Source organism: Corvus cornix, chromosome 11 (genome assembly GCF_000738735.6).
Source record: "Corvus cornix cornix isolate S_Up_H32 chromosome 11, ASM73873v5, whole genome shotgun sequence".
In the NCBI taxonomy this organism is placed as follows: domain Eukaryota; kingdom Metazoa; phylum Chordata; class Aves; order Passeriformes; family Corvidae; genus Corvus; species Corvus cornix.
The window spans coordinates 12,655,289-12,679,530 of NC_046341.1; the positions used below are offsets into that span (position 1 = coordinate 12,655,289).

General features: G+C 38.7%; 1 protein-coding gene across 6 annotated transcripts in view; it reads right to left on the bottom strand.

Moving 5' to 3' along the window:
• The window catches only part of ADCY7 (adenylate cyclase 7), a 60,590-nt gene that overhangs the window by 12,373 nt on the left and 23,975 nt on the right, over positions 1-24,242 (bottom strand). For 5 of the 6 annotated variants that reach the window (XM_010396565.2, XM_010396570.2, XM_039558072.1 and 2 more), the window contains 15 exons: positions 20,149-20,686; positions 18,690-18,890; positions 16,514-16,678; positions 15,561-15,710; positions 13,156-13,304; positions 12,732-12,843; positions 10,305-10,432; positions 9,911-10,069; positions 6,352-6,484; positions 4,873-5,058; positions 3,939-3,982; positions 3,207-3,287; positions 2,139-2,211; positions 1,227-1,324; positions 523-607 (listed from right to left, as the gene is read on the bottom strand). In XM_010396565.2, coding sequence (XP_010394867.1) covers positions 523-607; positions 1,227-1,324; positions 2,139-2,211; positions 3,207-3,287; positions 3,939-3,982; positions 4,873-5,058; positions 6,352-6,484; positions 9,911-10,069; positions 10,305-10,432; positions 12,732-12,843; positions 13,156-13,304; positions 15,561-15,710; positions 16,514-16,678; positions 18,690-18,890; positions 20,149-20,319 — 1,935 coding nt within the window. In that variant the 5' untranslated portion in view covers positions 20,320-20,686. The remainder of the gene's footprint in view (positions 1-522; positions 608-1,226; positions 1,325-2,138; positions 2,212-3,206; positions 3,288-3,938; positions 3,983-4,872; positions 5,059-6,351; positions 6,485-9,910; positions 10,070-10,304; positions 10,433-12,731; positions 12,844-13,155; positions 13,305-15,560; positions 15,711-16,513; positions 16,679-18,689; positions 18,891-20,148; positions 20,687-24,242) is intronic. The other variant, XM_019284141.2, reaches the window with a different exon arrangement.

The window sequence follows — 24,242 nt, forward strand, 5'->3', positions numbered from 1 at the left end:
GTAATTTCATGTGTTTAATAATGCAAAGAAAAAGGAACTACAAGTGCAAAGTGTCCTAATTGATGTAATGGTGAATTTGGAATTCTAACAGCTATGAAATTGTTGCCAATAAATTATTCATTTGTTTGTAATTTTCACTACACTTCATAAATTATTATGAAAACTGATCTTCTGTTCCAACTTGTTTCAATATTGTTTCCAGTACAGAAAGTAACAGTATTTACAACCAAAATTACTATTAATGACCAACATAAAAATAAAAATACATTTTAAGAAAATCAACCACGCCTCCTCCCTCCTACCCATCTATTCTTGCACCCAAATAATTCTGAACTCCTGTGAGAATTTTCAGACATGAAAATCTGTTTCAGGCAATGGAATCTTCTGGTAACCTGAGGTTCAAGGCTCCTGTAACTCCTATTGAAGTTACTAAAATTTCATCAGCCTAAAAGATAGACCAAGTTGCTGAAATATATCCATCCACTTTTGAAAACAGGAAGTGTTTTTAAAAAGTAAACTTACCAGACATTTCTCAGCAAAGCACACAAACAAAATGAGCACAATAATGACTGCAACAACTCCAAAGGAGATTCCCAGTTTTGCAGTTCTAAACAGAAGAAGAAAGCACTAAACAAACCAAGTTTAAATATGATTTTTCTTCAAATAGCACTGAATGACCACAACATCACACAGGTTATGGTTGCTCTGTTACACAACCACTGCTTTCAGAGATTCTGCTCCTGTTGGCCTGAGCCGCTGCCGTGTGCATAAACCACATGGAAACTGCACTGCAACAGCCACAAAAAACAAACGTGCCATAAACTTCAGAATTATCCATCATCTGCTTTCTCGGAGGTGTGAGAAGCAGCTCAAAGTAGCTCTTTGTAGCTCTACAGAAAAGGATCACTGAGCAGAGTTTAACCAGCTAAACCCCATCTTTCTACTGCTCAATGTCCTTACAGCCAACTGTTCTTATAAAATAATATTTCTCACTTAACTGACCATCTCCCTGTCTGTACTATAAAGAAATATTTCTATTTTATTTTCATACTGATGTCTAGGCTCTTATGCCAACAACATGAATGCACTCCTTTATCATGGAGTAAATTAATGTATGTTTCTTGAAATGTAACCCTTCAGGAACTCCAAAAAGTTCCACGCACATGAGGTTCACTTTAGCTGTTGGTTAACTTGAATTATAAATAATTAAAATACCCAGCACTTACTTTGGCATGATAAACATCTGGATCACAAATATACAGAGGAACACGAAACTGGCACAGGCAAAGTAACTCTTGAGTTTTAGAATAGGAATGGTGCGATACTGAAAGACAAAGAATAAAGCATCAGGGTCACTTTCAGGGCTGTTTTTTCTTAATTTTATTACATTTTTGTGATGACACATATATACAAGTTTATACTGTATTATTAAAAATATATCCAGAACTAAAAGAGAACAAAAGAAAATCACCACCCCCCAAAAAAAAAAAAACAAAAAAAAAACACTTGAACATCTTTCAAGAAAAACAGCCCAGTCTAAAGGATAATTTCCAACCTAGAGGGAAATCCAGGCAGTATGTAAATCAGCTCTCCACAGATGCCCATGGTCAAAATCCTTATCAAAAAAGGACATACACAGAAGTAAACCTAAAGTGAATGTACAGACCCACACCAGTAACTAATCCACAGGGCAGCAAATTAAACAGCAGTTATTCAAACAGAAAAAGTACACTGCACCTAACAAACAGTATTATATCTACAATGAAACAGCCACAGAAAACAAAGTATTTTTATTATGGATGCAGAAATCCTTTTTTTTTTTCCCTTCTTTAAATCTCTTTACTTTTGAGAGAAGTAGTTTATATAGAAAAATTGCCAAACTCCCACGAACTCCCTCATGGCAAGAATTTGATCACAGATTAGAGACAATCTCATTTAATCTCAGAATTTACATTCTCATGGAAGAATGACTGGCTCAAATGACTCATGAGATCTGCTTTCCATTAGTTACCAAAAACCTCTTAGGATGTGCAGTCACCTCCAGAATCCAGTTTCAGAATGAAAAATTTCAAACATAGCCTTATGCTGCTCTGAAGGGCAAATCAAAGACCAAAAAGGATTATTTTGCTCTTACCAACCTCTTTTTCAAGACCAGGTTCTGCAAAGATCAGTGAGAATCCACAGAAGTCATCTGATTTGCCACACCACGGACTGCAGCCAGAGAGAGACAGGGGTTACAAGGAGCCAAGGACAAAGACACAAAATCATCGCTGCAGTTGAGACCCCACAGCTCATGGGCTGAGAGTGCCACTCTCAACACACATTTGATGCTTCTGCAAGGTCTTTATGTTTCATAGCAGAACAAACCAGTGGTTATGTTTTTATACATCTGACAGGCAGATCCACAACACTCACAGACAGCAGCATCTGCCAGCAACACAAAAAATGTGTAACTCCACACCTTCCTGAAGGCTTACAAATAGGAAATTATAACAGCAGATGTTAGAGAGGGCTCACAGCCTCCAAAAACTTTCCCTTAACAATATCAGATTCCTATTAGGAATGCCTGAGGCACAGCCTTCCTAGAATTTAGATGAAAGAATTTTTCTTCTCAAATTCAGTGTTTTACATTATTAGGAATTCAAATATTGTATTTTAAATTAAAACAAAACAAAAAAAGACCAAACCACCAGCATTTCTCTGTTTGTCTGCTTTTAAATGCAAATGTACTGCCAAAGGAATTACCTGCACCTGACAGACCATTTGCCTTCAGTGAGCCAGACACTAAAGCAACTCTATTTTGACTTCATACATAGTTTTTTTGTTCAGGACAGCACCCACTTCATGAAACTTCTTGTTTTAATAAAGAAAGCATGAACATTAATTTCCTATCCCATCCTAGACTGCATTTCAGCTCATTACTTTGGGACACTCATAAGAGACAAAGCAATGATTTTCCTAATTCATAGTGCCACACCACATTGAACAGCAAGACTGATCACCAGCTTGCTATAATAGTGCAGTAACTCTCATATTCAAATTAAATCGAAAAAGAAACTAAGTAAAAAACAAAGACCAAAAAAAGGGCAAGACAAAAATCCTGATGATTCTTCATTTTGCAAAAGTAAATTTTAGATCTAGGCCTAAATTGAGAATGCAGGTTAATCTCAAAGAAAAGATGAAGAAAAAATTTAAGCACTGCATACTTAGTTGAACTGAGGCCTTCAATGGTTGACATCATTTCATCATAAATATCTTCCTCTATCCTTCCCTTCTGAGATGAATTTCTGAGGATGAAATGAAGTCTGTGTGACAAATGCTACTCAGAAACAAGTAATGGGTACAGAGCACACTTTCTCAGCACACAGTGGGGCAAGCTTCCAGGGAAAAGTCAAACCAGAATGTGCCATACTGATTAAAACATACACCCATGAGTACTTTACTAAGTATTTCTCTAGTTACTCAAATAATGCACTTTTCAAGACAGCATTTTGACAATCTGAGGGAATGTTCCACAAGGGAAAATCAGCTCCTTATTTAACTCAATGCTATAGGCAGCCTTGTAAGTGCCAATTCTTTATCACATTGTAATGGCAAACATTAATAACACTAACCAAACCCAAATCTTTCCACTGCTCTTTGGGGCTCTCCCTTCCCAATTCCCTTCCACCCTGCTGCAGCCCAGCAAGCAAAATGGAATCTGAATGACTGAGGGGCCAGTAAGACAAGGAGGGGGGAAGCTCCTTTTAGAGTCTGCTAACAATAACAAACATGAGCTGAGAAATCTTCTAAAGGCCAAAGATTTAGCTTAACCTTTCTAAGGCAGGACTACCATACACACAGTGATTAATCAACCAAATGATCACATGCTTACAGCACACTGAACTGCAAGAGAAGCACACAAGCACAAAAAAAAGAAAAGAAGGTACTTGACAAACCTATCAGAAGTTCTCTGGCGCCCAGTAGAACACAAAGGTATTTCCTAAATAAAATAGGAATTAAGAATAAGTTACACACTCTTTGAATTGCAAACAACTATGGAAAACAAACATCAAGAAACTGCCAAAACCATTTTTATTCAAAAATTTTTAAAAAATCAAGAATCATTCTCAAATAGAAAAGTTTATAAAAATCAACCCTTTCCAGCAATGTTTTCTGCTTTAACAAATGAGAAGTGAGTGTTTTCTGAAAAAAAATGATTGATAGAAAACAAGTAAACAGATCTTCCCTCCCATTTTTCTCTACACACTAGAATAACTAAGCAAGCACCAGCAGAGGCAAGCAGACTGAAAACCACTTCCACACCTGAATGGATGTAGTAAATTAAAATTTACTACAGCTGTGGCTCCAGAACCACACCTAAAAGCATGCACATCTCCTACTTCCAGCTTTCAGGAAGGGCAGATGGAAGGAAAAATTAGTTTTCTTGTGTTTTGAAATCTTAAAAACCTTGAGAATTTTTGATCTTAAAAATTCTTTACTGACAAAATCCAGTTGCAGGGAGAGCATGTGGAGGGCCTATTTATTTTCTATACATTTCAAGTAAGTATTGAGTGCATCTATCTTTTTTTTATAAAGCCCCATGTAGCAGGCAGGATCTCAAGATGGAAAAATGATAGGAAAAATAGATAGTTTTGCTCTGAAGTTATAATATGATTATAGTATGCTAGAGAGATTAACAGTCTGAATATGGTTCAGTCCAGACAGAAAGAGATGTTGCACAGATACCCTCTCAGCTCTGTGTGCACACTGAACACCGAGGGTACGAGCAGACATTCAGCCACAAAAATCACATCAGGTTTTGAGTTTCACACCGTAGACACCAGGAGCAGTTTGTAATTGCAGGTTGCCATTAACCACTCGAAGCCTCACCTTCCTTCGCCTGCCTTGGGAACTGGAAGAGTCGCTGCTGACGCTCTCCCTGTGGTTGAGGTGGGCGAAGGGCCTGGCTGCTCCCCAGGACTCCAGGTACCGCGTCATCCTCACGGACGCGCGCATCTTCAGCCCGTCGTTAACTCGAGTTTTAGGGAGATGATTGTTTGATAGGCATTGTTTGGACTAACAGAAAGAAAACACACTCATGGAGAAACCAGAAATTCAGACAAATTACAAAAAAACTGAAGCTCTGTGTACTGAGTAGTTTAAGACTATAAAATCTCGCTGTTTAGTAGGACTCTGAACACATCAGCAACATGTCAGCCAACCTCAATTCCTTTATCTCAGTTAATTAATGCGAGCTAAAACAAGTCACAGCATACACAATGAATTGCTTCAGCTGCCTTTACGAGCCTTCACTTGCAACACCGCACCAGTCGAACTTCCAGGTTTATTTTCAGTGATGCAAGGACTCACAGGATCTTACAAACACATACAGTTTCCTTGCAGTCAGCACTACAGCAGGGGGAAAAGGTTCCAAATACCTGAGCTGGGGTGTATCAAACAGTGGTTAGAAGATCCCACAAATTACAGACTCCACATTAGATTATACCCCTGTGTCACAGGTGCTGAGTCAGGCAGTACAGATGGGGTGTACAGCAATACCCTTGAAGAACTACAGGGAAGCTAAAACTACAGAATAAACCGAGACAACTGGTAATTCTCTAACATTTCACAAGTATCTTCAAGGGAGCAGAGACCATTTTAATGGACATAGGTCCTCATTCTGATAGTATGTGCTGTGTGCAGCTGGGGGAGGGTTGCAGTACTGAAAAACGTAACCAAGATGAGATTGATTTCTTGCTAATTAAAAGTGGCTCTATGCTGTTCCTTCCTGTAAAGATCAGGACGGAAAGAAGTTTCTCATGTGCATTCCTTTTTCATTTGAAACATTTTACTCATCAACCACAAGCCAATTCAAAATAGCAATACTCCAGGTGTTTGTAGTTACCAGGCTCTAAAGGAGCAACCCACAGTTGCTAACTTCACACCCTGAAAAGAAGGTGAATCTTACTTTTCAGATAGTGAGGGAGATGTCTGATGCTATTTTACAGGGAATGTTTTAGCTGGAAGTGGCCAGTTAGAACAGGTATTCTTTCATTCCTTCATCCTCACCTTTTGAACTGGGTTTTTGAGACATTTCACACAAATAATTAAATATGTGTTTTTACTCTAAGTGGGTCACATAAGAGGTTTCAGCATAACACTTGCTACCTTCAATGTAATAGGCATGTCATAAAAAAGCAGGATGTCCTTTCAGATCTGAACCCCCAAATCCAAGCTGCTCAGATGACTCACACCACACTTAAATTCTGTTCCTGAATGAAAAACTGTATGCACCACAGAAACCTATGATCTTATAATGTGTGTATATACTTGAACAAATATATATATGTTTAAAAAACACATACATACCCTTGGATCGACCACTAAGTAGGTTTTGATATTCATGGATTCAAGGTAAGGATCCCTTAGGTGTCCATTCCCTTCTTCTACTTCATAAGCTTTGCCTAGGTGATTTAATGTCGCTTCAGTGATGTGCACACGGCTGAGAAGGGGAGAAAGAACAAGAGACCCAAACACTCACAGAAAGGTCACATTAAGCATTTAATTTACATTTCAATGGCCACTGCTGACATTTCTGCTTTTCAGACATCTCCTGCTTTGGCAGCCAACTGAAAAATCCTGCCAGTACTTAAAGTTATATTGCAATCTTTTACTACAGTACATCATTCATAGCAAGCATGCTAAAAAACCACTTCCCATAATGAGATAGTATCGGTATAAAATTAAATTGAAATAAGCATGGAGATAAACGAAACAAGAAGAAATGTGATCAAAGGAGATCTGATGACTCACAAGACAGGCAGGCTCACAGACAGGTTGTGAGAGCTGCAGGGAAAACTCATGAACAAAACACAAGCGAGGACTGCTTTGTGCTAGAAATGCACAAGGAGGGGAGGAGACAGTTACAAAGTCTGGGAAAAGAAAGCTGGAGAAGGTTTTTCTGAACTCTGAGGAGAATTCTGAAAGTCTGCCCTTTCTGACTGATACAATCCGAGGACAAGACAACACAGTAACAACACCAACACGCTCTGAGGAGAGCAGCCAGTATTTTTCTGTACCTATTCACACTTTCCCTTAAATGTTATTTCGCTCAGTATCCCAAATCATGTATTTCCACGTAAGTTATGAGTAATATCTTTCAATATAATTTCTCAACAAGAGGCTGGAGGGAGTTCATAAAACAGCATTTCTTAAGTTCTACTTTCTCATTGTTCATCTTCCCATGCTTTTCTCTCTTTTCTTTGGCACAGAGGGGTTAGACACTCTCCTACAATCCATTAGCTCAGGGTTGGGAAAAGCACAATTCCAGAATGGAAACTGGCAGTGTGCAGCACTGCTGCCTAACTACAGAGAGCAAGGGAATCACTGTCCCATCCACCTCTCCTCCTTAATGCTGAACATAGGTTTGTAGAAGGTAATGTATCCAAGACATGAAAAGTACTGACTGTAGCTTCTAAGAGGGAAGAATAAAAACTTCCTTGGTACTTTTCAAGCCAACAGTAAGAACTGCAGAGGGTGCATGCTTTTATTTGTTTACTGGTAATTTTCTAAAAAAAAGTTTAATTGTTACCTTGACTACAAAGTTTTGCAATTAAGGTGAACCCTCAAATCTGAAATTTTCAAGTTTGCTCTAAAGCATCATTTTCTGCCACAGAGACTGGGGCATTCTGTGTGATGTCTGTACCCTGAACCTTAAAACACCGCCATGTACTGCAGCAAGTTTCCTGTGCTTTTCCACTTATGCCAAAGGCAGTACATTTGTTCACGACCCACCGTTTTGCATTTTACCAAGCGTCCTTCCCCCTCTCCCTCAAATCACATGCTGCTGCAGGACATTTCTGATCTTACTACAAACTTCCAAATTAGATGCCAGCGATCTCTCAGCAGTTACTAATTGCCTACTGGATTCCAGGATAAGCACATAACCAAGAGCTGCTCTCACAGGCAAGCTGGAGCACGCACTGTTGCCCTTGCCATGTCAGGACAGAACACCCAGCACACTGCACCCAGTTTCCTATGCTGACAGGAGAACAACGCATGCTGAGCTTTCAGGCATTTACACGTTAGAGAGAATTGGTCACAAATGCATTCTTAGTTTTGGTTTCATGCTAATCCTTTCTGCTTTAGTAGTGTATTACACTGTTACGAACACAAGCAATTTTTGAAATCACAAGGAAGATGAACAAGGATACTCTGTCACTGGAAAGAAAATACTTATGAAACTAGAAGTTTTCCTGCATCCTTTCAAAAGTCTTTAGAATTCCTTCATTTACAGAAACTCAAAATAGATATACTTCCTATTTTAAACAAAACTTCTAACTGCTCCTAATGATAAAGCTGCTTCCAAAGGAGCTAACATTGCTAACATTGGAATGAGGACTCCCCAACAAATAATTTCCCTGCAGAGCAGGAAACAAGTATAATATAACATTTGCATAGTGAATAATACCCCTTCTACCTTGTCAGGCTCAGTCTTCCACAAGTGGAAGGTGTTTCCTCTGGCCAGTTTTAAAGCACAAGATAAGCGAGTACTACACAGGTATAGGAAGTAATAAGGGTAATGTTTCTGAATCAGCATGACAACCTAAACTAGCTTAATTCTTTACCAGCTTATCAACTATAAACCTGACAACCATAAGGGAATAATCAGAGTTTTCAAGATTAGGCAAAGGTCCTAAACGTGACTAACAAAGTATGTTTTTGTGCCATATTCAGAGTCATGTTGTTTGCTTTACCAACAAAAGAAACTTTACAACTCTGTATTCTTGTTTAATCACACTGAATCAACACACCAAACCCTTCAGCCTGGCTGATGTTGGAACTGTTAACCAAGCTCCAAGTAGTTTTCTTTCCGTTTCAGTCGCCAATGCAATGAAGTATTTTGATATTCATAAGCCCTTATCACTTGATAAATCACTTTAATTTCTAAGTTACAAGCATATACCTACAAGCTGTCTGAGGTATAGAAATAATAAGAAATACTACAATGTCACTGATTAGAACCACTCACCAAAAAAATCTAATTTGCACAGACTACCATGAAACCAAAAAAAATCATGGTCTGATTTGGGAACGAAAAAAGGAAAAGTCTTATAATGGCCTTTTTTTGTGCAAACTACCAAAATAAGAAAGAAAGAAAGAAAGGGGTTCTTAGATGAATTCTAATTCTCAAATTTAACTTAGAAAACAGAAAAAGAGTATACTTTCCTAAATGAGAAAAATGCAAATGCTGGGGTGTTTGAAAAACATTTATACTTGTTCTTTTCCATGAGCATCTTAAAAAGGATGCAAGAGACCAACCTCAAACCCAATCCTTGTATTACTGAGCAGCACATGGCAAGTTACATTCAGCTCTCCAATTCAGCACCACTCCCTTCCCTTCGTTCTGCCCATGGCAAATGCACAACAAACAACAGCTCAGACTCTCCCTGCTGGGATACTCCCTGATGCATTTTAATTTTGGAGTCATTTGTAGGGTTTGAGTGGTGGGGCTGGTGAATATAGAGCTGATACAAAGCAGGTGGGACTAATCAATACATTAGCAGAAACACTGGGTAAAGACACAGCTTAGCCTTGTTGACCTAAGACGCACAACTGTTCTTTATCTAAACTCACAAATGTACAATTATCCCCATGTACAGCATGGATTAGCTAAGTCAACATAATGCCCTGCTGAAGATGCACATGTTTCTCCAATGAAGGGAAGGTCAAGAAGCAGTCGCTTGCCTAAGAATAGAATTTTATAGCCCATTGAAAACACAGTCAGAAAATATTAACGTTTTACAGCTCTGCTAAGTACACATTTGTCCTATTTCCACCATGCCATGATGAGGATTTGTGTCATGGCACAGTTACAGATTCCAGGCCCATGACAGAGCGATTCAGCCCCGGCAGGGAGGATCCTCACCCCGGCACTCCGGCGGATTCCATGCGGTTGGCCAGGGACACGTCGTGTGACCACACGTCGTACTGCCACTTCCGCAGGCCGATCACCCCGCACAGCACGTTCCCGGAGTGAATCCCGACCCTCATGTTGATGTCCACTCCCGTGGCTTCTCTCACCTGCCTGGGGAGGCATGAGGGGATTAGAGCAGGAGACTTTTCATTTTCTCTCCTCCTTCTGGAGATCTGTTAAACTTTAGTCTCATCATACACTTGGTGCAAAGATGAGACAAACTTATGATCAGAACTATCCAACTACAGCTAATAAATGCACTTTGAATGTTGACAAGAAAACTAATTACTTTATTCAATATCTTCACAGTATCTATATTTTAAACAGCCTTCTGTGTAATACTTACTTTATTGCTTCACACATGTCGAGCCCCATTTTAACACAGTTCCTGGCATGAACTGGTAAGGACACAGGCAGGCCTGAGACACAGTAGTAACAGTCTCCCAGGATTTTTATTCTCATGCATTCATTCTCCTGCAAAATTACAGCAAACTTTTTTAACAGGAAAAAATTGACTGGAAGTAGGCCAAGAGCTCCAAAGGCTCTGGTTTGAAAAGTCAGGCTTTGTTCAGTCCTTGTTGAAACAAAGCTTAATTCTTTTGCCCCACATGTGAATGCCTGGACATCGCTCACTGGAGAGAAAAAAGAAGATGACTTAAAGCATTTCTGAAATAGAACCACCTTGTTAGTTTCTCACCTTTTTCTTGGAAGCAATTGAAAAACTATAAATAAGATAAAACTGTCATAGAATTTATCATCTGAAGAATGAAATCTATTTATCTATCTTTTAATCTTCACCTTCATTTGAATTGTGGGCAGTTTTCCCTCTATTTTTACAAGGCAGCCTCATAAGTAACAGTGTGAGGTGTCATAAAACCTCCCAGCACTGAGGAAAAACTTAGGAATTCAGATGCCCAATCTGGTAGCTGTGCAGATGCAAAATGGGGGTTTTTTGTTGTTTCAAATATGACTGAAGAGGAAGCTGGCACACACTACAGTTTGCTATTGCTAATAAAAAAACCCCACAATACAGCAAAAAAAACCTTTCCTAACTGTGCAACAGAGGATACTGCTGCCAATGACTGGCAGGAGAGAGCAAAAAGTCTCTCACACACTGTCTTTTGTTAACACTTTACTGAATAATTTTAACTACAAAGGTTGCAAGCAAGCCAGGACTAATTCTGCAAGGCTGTGTTGTATTTGACTGATGAGCAGAGATGGCTTAATTTGGGCCAGCCAATATCTCCAGCTGTTCAACCCTACCTGCTGTGGGAACACCCCAGCAGTTCCTAAACCAACTCCAAAATCAGCCCAAATGTGTGACAATTTCCCAAACTGAGCTGTTCTCCCTTGTCAGTTAAAGCCTTAACAGAACATCCATCATTCTCCACATCTTAATCCATCCCAGTGGGTTCTGAGCAGTGCACAAGTGACAAGCTTAGAGGGATCAGCAGGGAAACCCAGCCCTGGATTAGAGCTGCTGTACTTCAGCATCCAGCTCAGTGTCCAGCTTAGCCATCAATTTTTATTGGGTAAACTGGAGCTTGCAGCACTTGTACATTATGGAAAAGATGACAGAACGCTCTCTGGCAGAACAAAAAGCAGGAACCTCTTCTCACAGCTCAACCACAGAGTTGCAAAAGACCTTGACTCACTAAATCCAGACATTACAGTGCAATTTGCAGACAGGAGTGAGAAATTAAAACATAACACTCAAAATTTAGAATTTTTTCTATTTTTCTATCTGCAAAACAGTTACAAAACCTGACCAAATGTGTTTAACCTCAGCTTCTATACAGCATTAAAAGAAATTTTGCCATTTGGCAACTAAGATGACATAATTTTACAGGTGCTTCAAAACAATACAATTGCAATAGATATAGTATAACTCTTATTTGTCAGGACTTGAACACTTAACAGCAACTGAATTCAAACAAACACAAAGATTAGCCATGTCATTTAGTCAAAATTGTTACCAGCATTTTAGTCAGGTTTTAATCAGTGATATATTTAAGGATTTATTCAATGACATCCACAAGGGTTTAATTACAGCAATTTCACTCCTCTGCTACATTAATAATGTTACAGTTTTCCAGCTTTTTCTGACAAATGTTTAGGATTTCATAAATGCAACACACAAACATGTAGGTAATACAGTCCCTGTAATGTGAGAAATAAAAACCTGAGTTTGTGATTACAGCTGCAAAAAATTAACCTCAAGCAGCACCTGGAAGTGGTAACAATTCCTGCCAGGCTGAAGGGTCAGTACTGAGGGTGTGTCTTAATAGGGACCATTTTAAACTACTCCCCATTCTTTCACTTTTTCTAAGTATCCATTAGTAACAGAAAGCTTTCTTTAGCTCACTCATAAGCTAATGAACTCTTTGCCTGATGCCTCTGAATTAATGAATTTAAATGTGTATCTGAGAGTTCTCCATTTGTGGAGTCAAACAAACCTTCAAGCTGAACACAGTAGAGCTCCTGAGTGGAGTTTGTACACAGAACCTCCTATAGCCCTGTTGCAATCACCATCAGACAATTTCCTAAATGATACAGATAAACCTCCAAACCCAAGAACTGGAATTACAGTAGCAGCTTGCTAAATCTCCCATTTTTGTTTTACATTTTGTTTTAATGTGATTTGGCTAGTTAGCTTTAAAGCCAAAGCATCTTGCCTTTCTGACTTCAGGACTGACACCCCGCTGCCTCCTGTTGTGCAAAAAGACTTCTTTTTCCAAAGGCCTTTATCCTACAGCACAAACTGTAAACCTACCTTTGCAATTTGATCAAACTTTCCAAAGAGTTCATTCAGCATCACTACAAGTTCCTTAGGAGAGCAGTCACTGGCAAGGCGAGTGAATCCTACGATGTCTGCATAAAGAATGCTAGACAAGAGCAAAAGGAAAAAGCAGGAAAAGTGAAATATGAAGATATGTCAATTCCACAGTCAGCATAACTACTGAAATGCATTTAAGAGAAAGCACCTCTCTCCTCTTTGGGAAACAACTCCAGCAAAAAGGGTTCAAGTATCTCCCCTGATTTAGAAGACAGCACACCAGTTCAACACACATTATAATGGGAAAGAAGCTCACTTCAGCCTGAAATTCTGCCTTCAAATTTTAATTTCATTGGATCATATGAACTGATAAGAATCAGAAATTTATATTAATACAATTAGTTCTAGAGTTTCCACTTACCTAACATTTTGGTGCCTTTTTACATATAAACTGTGGAAGTTGTTGTCATGCATTTGCCTGTTATCATTAGTTTCCTTCAGTCGCTCAATGATTGCCAGCTTCATTTCCATAGAGATATGAGCAGGCAGGATGGATAAAAGCAAATTTTCCTAAAAAGAATGGGGTGAAAACAATTATGCAAAATTATTAACACAGTGCAGTTTGAAACTGCAGAATTTTATTGACTGCAAGAAGGCATTTAAAAAGACCAAAACCGAAAACGCCTTTATTTGAGTAATGCATGTCAGGTTTTCCAGAAGACACTCTTACATTGCTGTTCTCCAAGTTATTGATTTTACAGTTATGCAAGGATGTTGCATATTCTTTCTTTTGCTCCTTGTGGCCTAGGTGTGACACCCCCTTGTAACCATGAAACATACACACAGAAAAATTCAGTATTCAGTACCAGATTTTCTGGATAAATTACATTTTGTTTTGTCCACTAATCTCAGTGTTACATTGGCACTGTCCTATAAAGCTTCTACAAAAGCTTATGTTCTGTACCTAACAATCTATTCAGTATTAAAAATATTTGTAAATTCTCAAATGCTGGAAAAGCAGCAACAGATACAAAAGTGTCAGCTACATGCTGCTATAGCTTAAGTGAACCAGGAAACAGTGCCACTGAAATGAAGTCTTTTGAACTCAACGAGAAACAGACTCCTCCACATGCACTTCCATTGTTTGACTACTCAGGGCACCATTTTACACTGACTCTGATTCAAGAGCCCATTCTTCAAAGAAGACCCTGGTAACTTGCTGGGCAGAAGAGGATGACAAAAAGAGAATACTTTGAGCCAGGAAGGGCTCTCCCATCCCAGAGATGGAAGAGGAAATGTGTGGAGCAGCTACAAGCAGGAACTTTTTTGGACAACATCAACAGCAAGATTAACACATTGTGCAGCCAAGTAAAATGCTAAATGCTGTCCCCTGGAGACAAATCCTTGTCCCCTTTTCCTGAATACTGCCATGTGCAGACATCAGTAAGCTGCCAGGGTTACTTGATTAGTGCCTGCCACCAAGAAGAAATACTCCAGCATCACAGTGGGAAGAGGTAGCCCTTGAGCACAAAGAACTTATCTACGCAAGGCAGCAGTTTAGTTTGAGACTGATCCCAGAAAAAGAAACACCTCCTTTCCCTTATCTACTGTTTTGGTACTAGGAGAGTCAACACTGGGAAAGAATTTAAACTGGCAGCCGAATCCCAGGGAATATAACAGGGCCATGGGAGGCTGACACATCTCTCAGTTTTCAAGGAAGCAATGAGGAACCCTGAATTGCAGTTCTCACACCTTTTTCACAGAGAGGAAGTGGGTGGCAAAAAGGATACTCAGAATTGCCTGACAAATTGCAACACGGATGAAAAGAAAGCTCTCCATAGACTTAAGCACATTTACACTTCAAACAAGCAACCATTAAAAAAAAAAAAAAATTCCCAAAATCAAAATCCTGAACACCCATGGAAGTGAGCACATTGCCCAGGAAATGAGAGCACACTGCCTGCATAAGGTGATCAGAGGCTTCCCTGGCAGCTGCATGGGGAAATTCTGCCAGGGCTTTCATGCATATTTGTCATCTCATCTCCCAAGATTAGCATCAGAGAACAGATAGAACTAGCAGTGTGGCATTTTCTTCTTCTCAGTTTGATCAGGTCAGTCACCTTTCAGCCTCTTCCTTTTATCTAATAACTGGTGGGCAGAGAACACGGTACACATCAGCCTTGTAGGGCTCTTCTTAACTCTATTTAAACCAGGAAAGGTTCCCCAGTTTCAGCTTTGATACCTCTCTACAATCCTTCCTCAGCAAGAAATTCATGTTCCTTGCTTATTCTTTGAATACCACTGGAGTTTATGGAAATAAATACCGAAATCTATTATATGATTTTCTTCTCCCTTCACACCCAATTTTCTCCTTCTACCAAAGGAAAAATAGTTTGTAAGACAATAAAATACAAGAACAAATAATACTTTAGAATTCAATGCAAAAAAAAGGTGACCAAGGGAAGCATAAAACTAACTGCTAAAATTACCTTACATGTAATTTCAGGGCATTAAGAGCAGATTCTCAAGTTACCTTAGGCCAGTCCCTGGAACAGTTTATTCTAGGAAAAAAGGAACTAAAATGACTGGAAATTACATTCCTGTAACAAATACTGTGATTTTCATGTAGACAAGCCCCAGAGAACAGCTTCCTCCCTTTAACTTCCTTCTTTTGTTATACACGGCACAGCTCTTATTTTTGACACTAGGTGGGTATCACAAGGATCAGACCAAGCCTTTCAGCATGGATTAGTCACCAACGTTATGAATTTATACAGACTTAGGAAACGAAAACAAGGAATTCATAACATGAACTAGCTCACTCACTTGTTGCCTCTTCTCAACCTTCAGTTTCATTCGCACCTGAATGCACTTTAAGGTGTATCTGTACAAATCCCACGAAGCAACCTGCATTTGGCGTTTGTGAAATGCACCCACGAAGTTGCCACAAAGGAAAATTACAGCATTGGCAAGGAGCTGCACAAGAAGGAAAATATTTACCCACTACAAGGCAGTCACTGATACTTCACTAACACATGTATTAGTACCATGAAAACAATCAATCCCAGACCATGTTTCATTTCCTCTTACCCCATCCCATAACAAATCAGGGTGTTGCTATCAGCCAGCATGGACCTGGCAGATATAAGCTAACATTCACAGTCACAGGCATTCCTGTGCAAACATCCAGCAGAATAATGAAACAGAAAATCATATTATACCATTTAACATTTATTTGCAGGCACCAGTGTTTGATTTGTGCAAAACCAGCGCACAAACTCATGCATCAGCACACTGTGTGGAGTCTGGCACAGGCCTGCACAGAATGAGCTGGGGTGCTGCTTTGAACACACCCTGTTAATGAGTGTTGGGAGCCCTGAACACAGCGAGCAGCACTCCCAGGCCCTGCTGACACCCCAGGGCAGCAAGGGCCCTTTTGATCCACCCTGTGGGTAGTGCCTGACGAAGTTACGAAGGCCCACCTGAAAGAGCACAGATTGGGAAGAATGACTAAGTTAGGCATATTTTTAACAACTTAGTTTAAAAATTAACAAAACAATCCTACTTCTTCCACTTTGGTCAGAAAAACAAAACGCACAATAGGTTTAAAAATTTGCAATTTTACAAAAAGCTCAAGACTTTTTGGGCCCAAGCTCCAAATCCATGAACTTGAAACATCCACGTGAAAGTTTGGAACTTTTCTAAACAGAATAGTTATGCCAAAAGCAAAGGGTAACATGACTAGGGTATTTCATTATGTAACCAAGTTATTTCCTTACCTGAAACAGAATGGATTCCTTATTTTCTTGAGAAGTCACGCTTACCACAGTGCTTAGAACAATAATATGGGAGAGAGCAGAAACAACACTAATTATGACAGCACCTCTCATCCCAAAGGGGAGCATGGTATAAACTGTGAAGATCATGAACAGAAAGAATGGCACCTTTGGAAAGAAAAAGGAAAAAAAAAAAATAAAAGAGTCACTACAGAAATAGGAGCAAAGTAGCAGGATTCTTGCTCAATTTCAGGCTGAACAATTAGATATTGACATTTCAAAATACAGTTCAAATCATAAGGACAGTGGTAGTTCTAAGAGTTTTGAGGGATTAACAGCTGTAGATTCACAGACAAGATGGGTTAACATGACATATCAGCTACAATTTTTTTCAGTTGTCCTTGCCCTTTATCCTGAACTTATCCTTTACAGCTGGAGATGCACTTTGGATGTACTTTGTACTCACACTTCAGGAACAGTGTGTTGTAAGGGTAGCAATACTGAATAGAATCAGATTTCTCACCTTCTGCAAGATATTTTTCTAATTTTAACATCACCCAATCACATGTGTATGTTTGCTTCGTGTTTGATAAAAACCAAAAATCCAACCAATACTTCCTGGTCCTCCCACAAGAGAATAACCTTTATTACCACTAACTATGTATTTAGCTGCACAGATTCTACAAAATGCACAACAGGCCACTAAACTACTCCAGACCAGTGAGAAGGTCTGTAAAACTTAAATCCATATTTATAGAACTTTTACAACTGTTAGCTTATATACATGGAAACTAACCACCCTGATCAGAGGAATGTATTGGAGCATTCCTGGCTCAGCTCCATCTCATCATGGCAACTCAACTTGTGCCATTCCAGAGAAGAGCTTCCTTCGAGGATGTCTCAAGGTCCAGTCTGCCCTTAAATGTTTTGCCAGAATAAATAGTTTGACTGGGAAAACAATAAACAGACAAATAAAAGTTTTCATTCAACGAAAATATTTTTCTTTGTGTATCTTACTATTTTAGCTGGAGTAAAAACATTTTTTTCTGCCATATTTGCAACCCCCATCACACAATGTTCTGAATGCTGTGTGATAGTTCTATAAACATGGGCAAGCAAACGCCATACCTGCATTTAAACAGTAGCTTTAATTAGTGATAAATTCATAACTTGAGGTGAAAGTCTGAAATTAATCTATTCACTTTTCAGAGTAGGGCGTCATTATATTTTAGACTTAAAATCAATATAAACGAATTATTACCACATGAAAACACCACACTGGCTTGCAACACTGAAAGCAGGAAACCCAATCTTGCTTTGTTACATATTTGCATTTATAGTTAAGAACAATACATTTGAGGGATTTTCCTAAGGTAATAGGCACTTCCTTAAGTTAAAAAATACTGAACAGCAACTCCAAATATACAGTGCTGGATCCAGGCTATAATGCAAATCAGATTTTGGTTGTTTAACTGATAATTTATATCTTTCTTTATTCAAATAAAGAAGGGAAGGGGCAGAGTCTGTGAAACAAGATTAAAAGTCATTTTTATTTAATTAAAACTCTTCTGCTTGCATTATGAGATCTTAGGAGGAGTTTCCTACAAATTATGATATTTCTGGCTTCATGAAATCGCCCATCTTCTGGTCAGAGACAGCAAGCAATGGAGTTTAGCCACACCCAGCAATGCCAGGATGCGTCATTAACTCTTATTGTTCACTTCACCTCTCCCACTGACTTAAAAACCTGCTCCCTAGAGTACACCCAGCTCTGGAGTCCTTTATACATTCTTGAACATCTCTTTGACCCATATAAATTATCAAAGCAAGTATTACTAATAAAAAATTCTCTCAGAGATTAATTCATAGTAATTAAGGTTTAGTAAAAATCCTAAAAAAAAATACAGTTCAATTACAACTTAAATATGCAATTCCCACATAGATTTATGAAGTTATCCAATTTTCTCACTGAAATGTGTTCTCACTGTAATACAGAACACCAACTAAAATTTACTGCAATAAATCAGCAAAACTAATTTTTAAAAGTTAACCTAAATCTCAGAAAAGTTATTACACAGTCATAATATTCTGAAAAAATAAAGCACACAAACACATTCATACAAACACATCCACAACTGACTACCAGTTCCATGTAAGTACCGGAATGAACACAACATACCTGTTCCCACAGCTGGTAATCACTTCCTTTTTCAAAAAGGGATACATATCCCACAGTGAGGAAGCAGATCCAAATCATCACTCCAAATAACGTCAGCCATCTCCGAAACAGGGATTCCATACACAGCAGGAAGTACATGACTGTAAACAGGGCCAGGGCGGCACACACTGCAATGATGAAGGCAAGGTGGGAATGTGCTTCCTGCAAAAGCAAAACAAAGGGTTACAGCTGGTCCAAATGCCCCCCTTAGAAAAAGGAAAAATGCATCTATACTATCCTAGAAACAGCTTGGATGCCTTTAAAATAAGTTAACCTGAGTTCCTAAGTAGACTAGCTGTGGCAGCATGAATCTTCCTGATATTCACACATACAGAGATAATATAATAAATACTATTAGAGATACTCATTCTACCCCAGTTCCACCATTATTATTTTCCAAACTAGCTTTAAAGACAAACCCCAAACCACTAAGTTCTAACTATACTATATCTATAATGCAGATGTACCCAAAGAAATGTATTTAGAGTTCAAACTTTGCTAAAGAGGAGTGTAACAGCTCTCTTTCTAAGTTTTACAGGAGATAAATTGTTAAAAATAGTGTTGCTACTTTTTTCCTTTCCTAAGAAATAAAAAGTAAAAGGACAGAAGCGCAATTGGTGAGATTTGATTTGTTGCTAAAGAGAGACTTGAAGACCCTTTATCATGAAGCACAGTGTTTGGAAAGCGTTGTTAGAAGGCAATGAAAGATTATAACAGCTACTTTACTACCTTTTTACAACATTATTTTTAAATCAACTCATCTTTTTACCAGCTGTCAGCTGAGCTTGTAGAACACCAAATTTCTTTATGGAAAATCAAATTACACTACATAAAGAAATCTTAAAGCTGCATCTTTTCTATGCCTATAGGATCACTGCTCTTTGCTAAATAAATATTGATTCCACCGATCACCCACTATACTGGGAGATTCCTGTTGTGTTTTTATTAACAAAAAAAGAAAAAGGAAAAAAAAGGAAATTAACATATCTTTTAAGAAAAAATCACCTCGGAAATAACCTAACGAATAACCAAGTCACTACAATATTTTATAGTTCTTAGATGACTCTAAAAAAATGCGAGAAATGCAGGACATTTTAACTTGCGTTCCTGTTCCTTCCTTGGCCCTTACTTAATATCATAGCTAGCATTCAATACAGATTATGATTTGTTCCTAGCATATTGAAAGGAAAGAGCAATCCTTTTAGTAACTGTACATGTGCCTGAAAACAGTCTCCACTCTTCCCATCCCTTCAAAAACATGCACAGCATTACACACACAGTTACTTGATTTCTTTCAGCACTGCAACTCTGATACCATGTGGCTCAAAATACTATATAGCCAAAAACGTTTAGTGTGCTGTCATAGTGACTCCTTATCATCTCTGGAAACATTGAACATGCACAAAAGAAGTTTACTCACATTAGTAACAAAAAAGATTATAATTAGAGTAGTCCAGAAGAGGATTGCAATGAAGAGCAGCAGCAGCAGGAGGGGATGCTGCTGGCTGGTGTAGCGGTACTTCTCGTAGAGCGGGTCTGACATGCTGCAGTCATCGCTGTCGTTGAAGAAGTATTTCCCTTTAGCTGGCATCTTCTCCCAGGCTGGCTGCTATTTCTCTCAGTTCCCAGTGCACAGAGTAGGACACAGCTGAAGCTACAGCTTCAAAGAGAAGTTTTGTCGTTTCACTGCTGCCTCTGTGATCCTTAGGCACACTGAGTAACCCACGTTCTCTGATTTTACTTCTCATGAGCACTAACTTCAGATTTCCAACACAATCGAAAGCAAGAATTAGCCTCCCCAAAACCACGGGCAATTCATCATCAGCTCTAAGCGTGAAGCTCCAGATCAACTTGCGTTGGTGCAGATAAGCGTTTTTGGCATGAGGGTTTTTTAATTATTCCTTTTCAAATCTCTAACTCCTTTCCATAAGCTTGAATCTCACTTCCTGGAATGAATCCTGCAGAGAGACAGGATGAGTAAATTAATAGTTAATCATACACAATGTTCCCCAAGGGGGGAGGGAATAAAAATAGTTGATTCCTTAAACTTTCCTTGAACTTTCTACCTGCATGCTCTGAGCAGGGAGCAAAAGCTGTGTGCTGCTGGTGGGTGGGAGCCCAGGAGCCTCGTGCACGGGCAGTGGTGCCCGGCAGCGCTGGGGCAGCGCTGGCCAAGGGCTGCTCTGCTCACCCCGACTGCACCTTGCTCGGGCAACTCAAGCATTTTCATATACAAATGTACTACATGGGGGTTTTTGCCTTTTGAGCAAATGACACAGTTCCCGTGAGCGTATTGTGTAATTGAATGGTCACAACTCTTCAGAAGTTGTGTGTCTTTGTGTGTCTATATAATCTTTAATCACAATACACTTGGCATTCTTTTTCAAAACATGCATCTTAAAAATTAAGAAATCTTCTTTTATTCATTTCACATTTTAATTAAGGCATAGAAAAATGAGAAAAGAATACACCTGTCCAAGGCAAAATTCATTAAATTTTTTTTTAAAGATACTCTACATCTAGCTCTGTGTATTTCATTCCACTCTAAGTAATACTGTTTCCAAGGCAATACATGTGTTCTGCTAAACAATGAACATTAAGGAATAAACTGTATTGTCAATTACTAATGACCAGTGTTTTTCAAATAGGTTCATGAACATGAATATAGTTCATTCAATGCCAAGAGCTATAAAAACAAAAACACAGAGATGTGATGGAAAACAGGATTTCATAAGTTTTATTAAAACTTGGTAACAGGACCACAGCTTCTTTGCCACTTGACTGCTGTCACCATGGTGCCCAAGGCCATTGCTCCAGGGAGAAAGAATCCACTAAAACCTGCTTTTTTTTTTTTTTTTTCCCCCCTCAGAAAAGCCAAATGCCAGCCAGTTACCTTCAAAAAGCAAATGCTTAACTGCATACACACATTCAGACTGCATTCACGCTACAAGCAGGAAAAAGTGTCAGAAACCATACTGAGCGATTCTGCCTCTGGCAAATAGAGCCAACCACTAACATACTATCCAATTATTAATGACCAAGCAGGCAAAACCAGATATATCAACAGCAAGACTGGACAAAAAAAAAAAAGTGTTACTTTTGCAAAATGAGTAACTAGAACTTCTTGCCCAGAGTATACTACAAATTTGGATTAATCACAAAAAAAGACCATGTTGCACCACCTTTATTCAGTAACACCCAGAATAAACTGACATATGTATAAATATATTAATATGTATATATATATAATATGTAAATAAAATTGAAGACCTCTTTTAATACATCTTTCCCATGTATACCTAATGTCTCACCTGTACTGGTTATTACTGAGCTTTTCATCATAATTAAAGTCCTCCCATTTTTCACTTTAAAAAAATTATTCTGGTACTGATACCATTTGCATGTGTATAATAATGCTCTTGAAAACAAGTGTGAATCTCAGAAACCACTGACACTCAAAGGAGATATGAAGAAGAAATCAAAACATTTGCATCATGTTTTAATGCATTTTCCATATCGAAGGTAACTGCACAATTACTTCACTTGGCTGTTAGCCAGTTTTTTCCTGAAGAAGCAGCTGTCAGAAGGTGTGCACAGGGGCAAGTATTTCAATCGGAATTCGTCTATCAGTAACAAAGACAACACACTCTAGACAGTGGGAAGGTTTGGACTGTGATGCACCAGAGAGGCAGACAGCTCATTAAACAGCCTGAGGAATTCCTTTACCATGGGGCTGAGGGTGCAGGAACTCACTCTGCCTGATGTGAACCACTAGGTGAAAGAGATGACAGGCTTGCTATCCCAGTTCCCTCTAAAAGTGTATTTCAGAACAAAAACAATGAAAAAACTTCTTTGATATACTTGCAGAAATATTTTGAGGGTAATTGTGATGATATAGAGGTATTTTGAGAGACAACTTTGTTTTTCCAGTTAGCAGAATTAATTTTCAAAAAATAACTATTAATTTCTAAGCAGCAATACATTCACAATTATGTAAAACAAATTTTCCTGTCTTGGGCTACTAAATATTAAAATCCAAGAAAAATTACTTCACAGCTTGCTTTCTGTAACTTCTCCTGATTATGTCAATGAAAAAACAGTACCAAGGACAATGTCTATTCTACAAAATTATACTGTGTGGCTGTGGTTCAGTTATCTGATGCTCAAAAGATGAAAAATGGGTGCAGTGTCAGCTTGGAACTACCTCTGAATATTATTGAAGAGTTTTACAGGATAGAAAATTGAAGAGACATGTCTTTTCAGTAGTCTAACCCATTTTAATAAAAAAGAGATTGCTATCTTATTGATTTGTTTCTTCCTGGCTGATCTCCATAGATGTGCATTCCTAGTAATTATGAATGACCCCTGGGTCACAGAACTTTCTTCTCAAAACTCTGCTAGGTAAAGAAACACCCCAACATTACTTTATTGATTTACCAAGAATCCATAATGCACCACCACAAGTGCTACTTTGAAACGAATAATTCAACTCCAAACTAGTTTCAATTTGAATCCCCTGTCCCACTGCCACTAGCACCTCCCTTTTTAAAAGTCCCCACTTTTTGTGTCTTTCCTCCTTTGAATTTTTTCCAACAACCTTCTGAAAATGTAGAAGGTAGATTTGAGAGGGAGAAGAAGATTCTGTCATGGATGGTATCACACAGTAGAAAAACGATCAACTCAACATGCTCCTGTGTATATGTTTAAGAATCATGTGAGCACTGGGTACTACAGCATCACTTTTACTTTTTTTGGTCAGTGTTTCTTGAAGATTTGTTGTTATGACACACCAAGAGAGGTGTAACCCTGAAACAGCAACAAGCCACAAAAAACAACACTCCCAGAAGCACCAGTGGTAAACACACTGAGCCAAATGGGGACTGGATCTGGACTGTTGCCCTAAAACCATGGAGCTCTGATCAGCAGTTTATCAAGAAAAAGCCTCATTTCCTTAGAAGCCTTCATCGTTTTTGGATGAAAAAGAGAAGGATTTGTCACTCAGGTTAGGATATGCAAGGATATATAAGAAACAACCCTGGAGGTATGAGTTAGAAACAGCACTGACAACCTTCAGGAACAACCACCAAACAAATATGATTTAGTCAAATCTGTGTGAGCTCTATAGCCATTTGAAAGCCAATTAACATGTAAAACATTTTGCCAGATTGGGCAAAAGAAATTTGCCCAATGAATAAGTAAGAACACTGGACATGCAAGAAGTATAAAAAAATGACAACAGAATACCTTCCAGAACATGAATCAAAACAGGTACTTCCTTTCAAATCTACTCTGTTTCAAGTCAGTGGAAACAAGGATGTGCTCAGATTCAGCAATAGAAGCTTTTGTAGGTAAGTACTGGGCAAGACCTGACACAAAAGAACAGCCGCCTTTCACCTGCAAGCAAAGAAGACATTTCTACAAACCTGGGTATTGCTCTATGCTTTCCTCGCCACAGATGGGACTTTTCAAGCATTGCTGAACTCTCCAGTCTCCTACTGACACATCAATAGAATT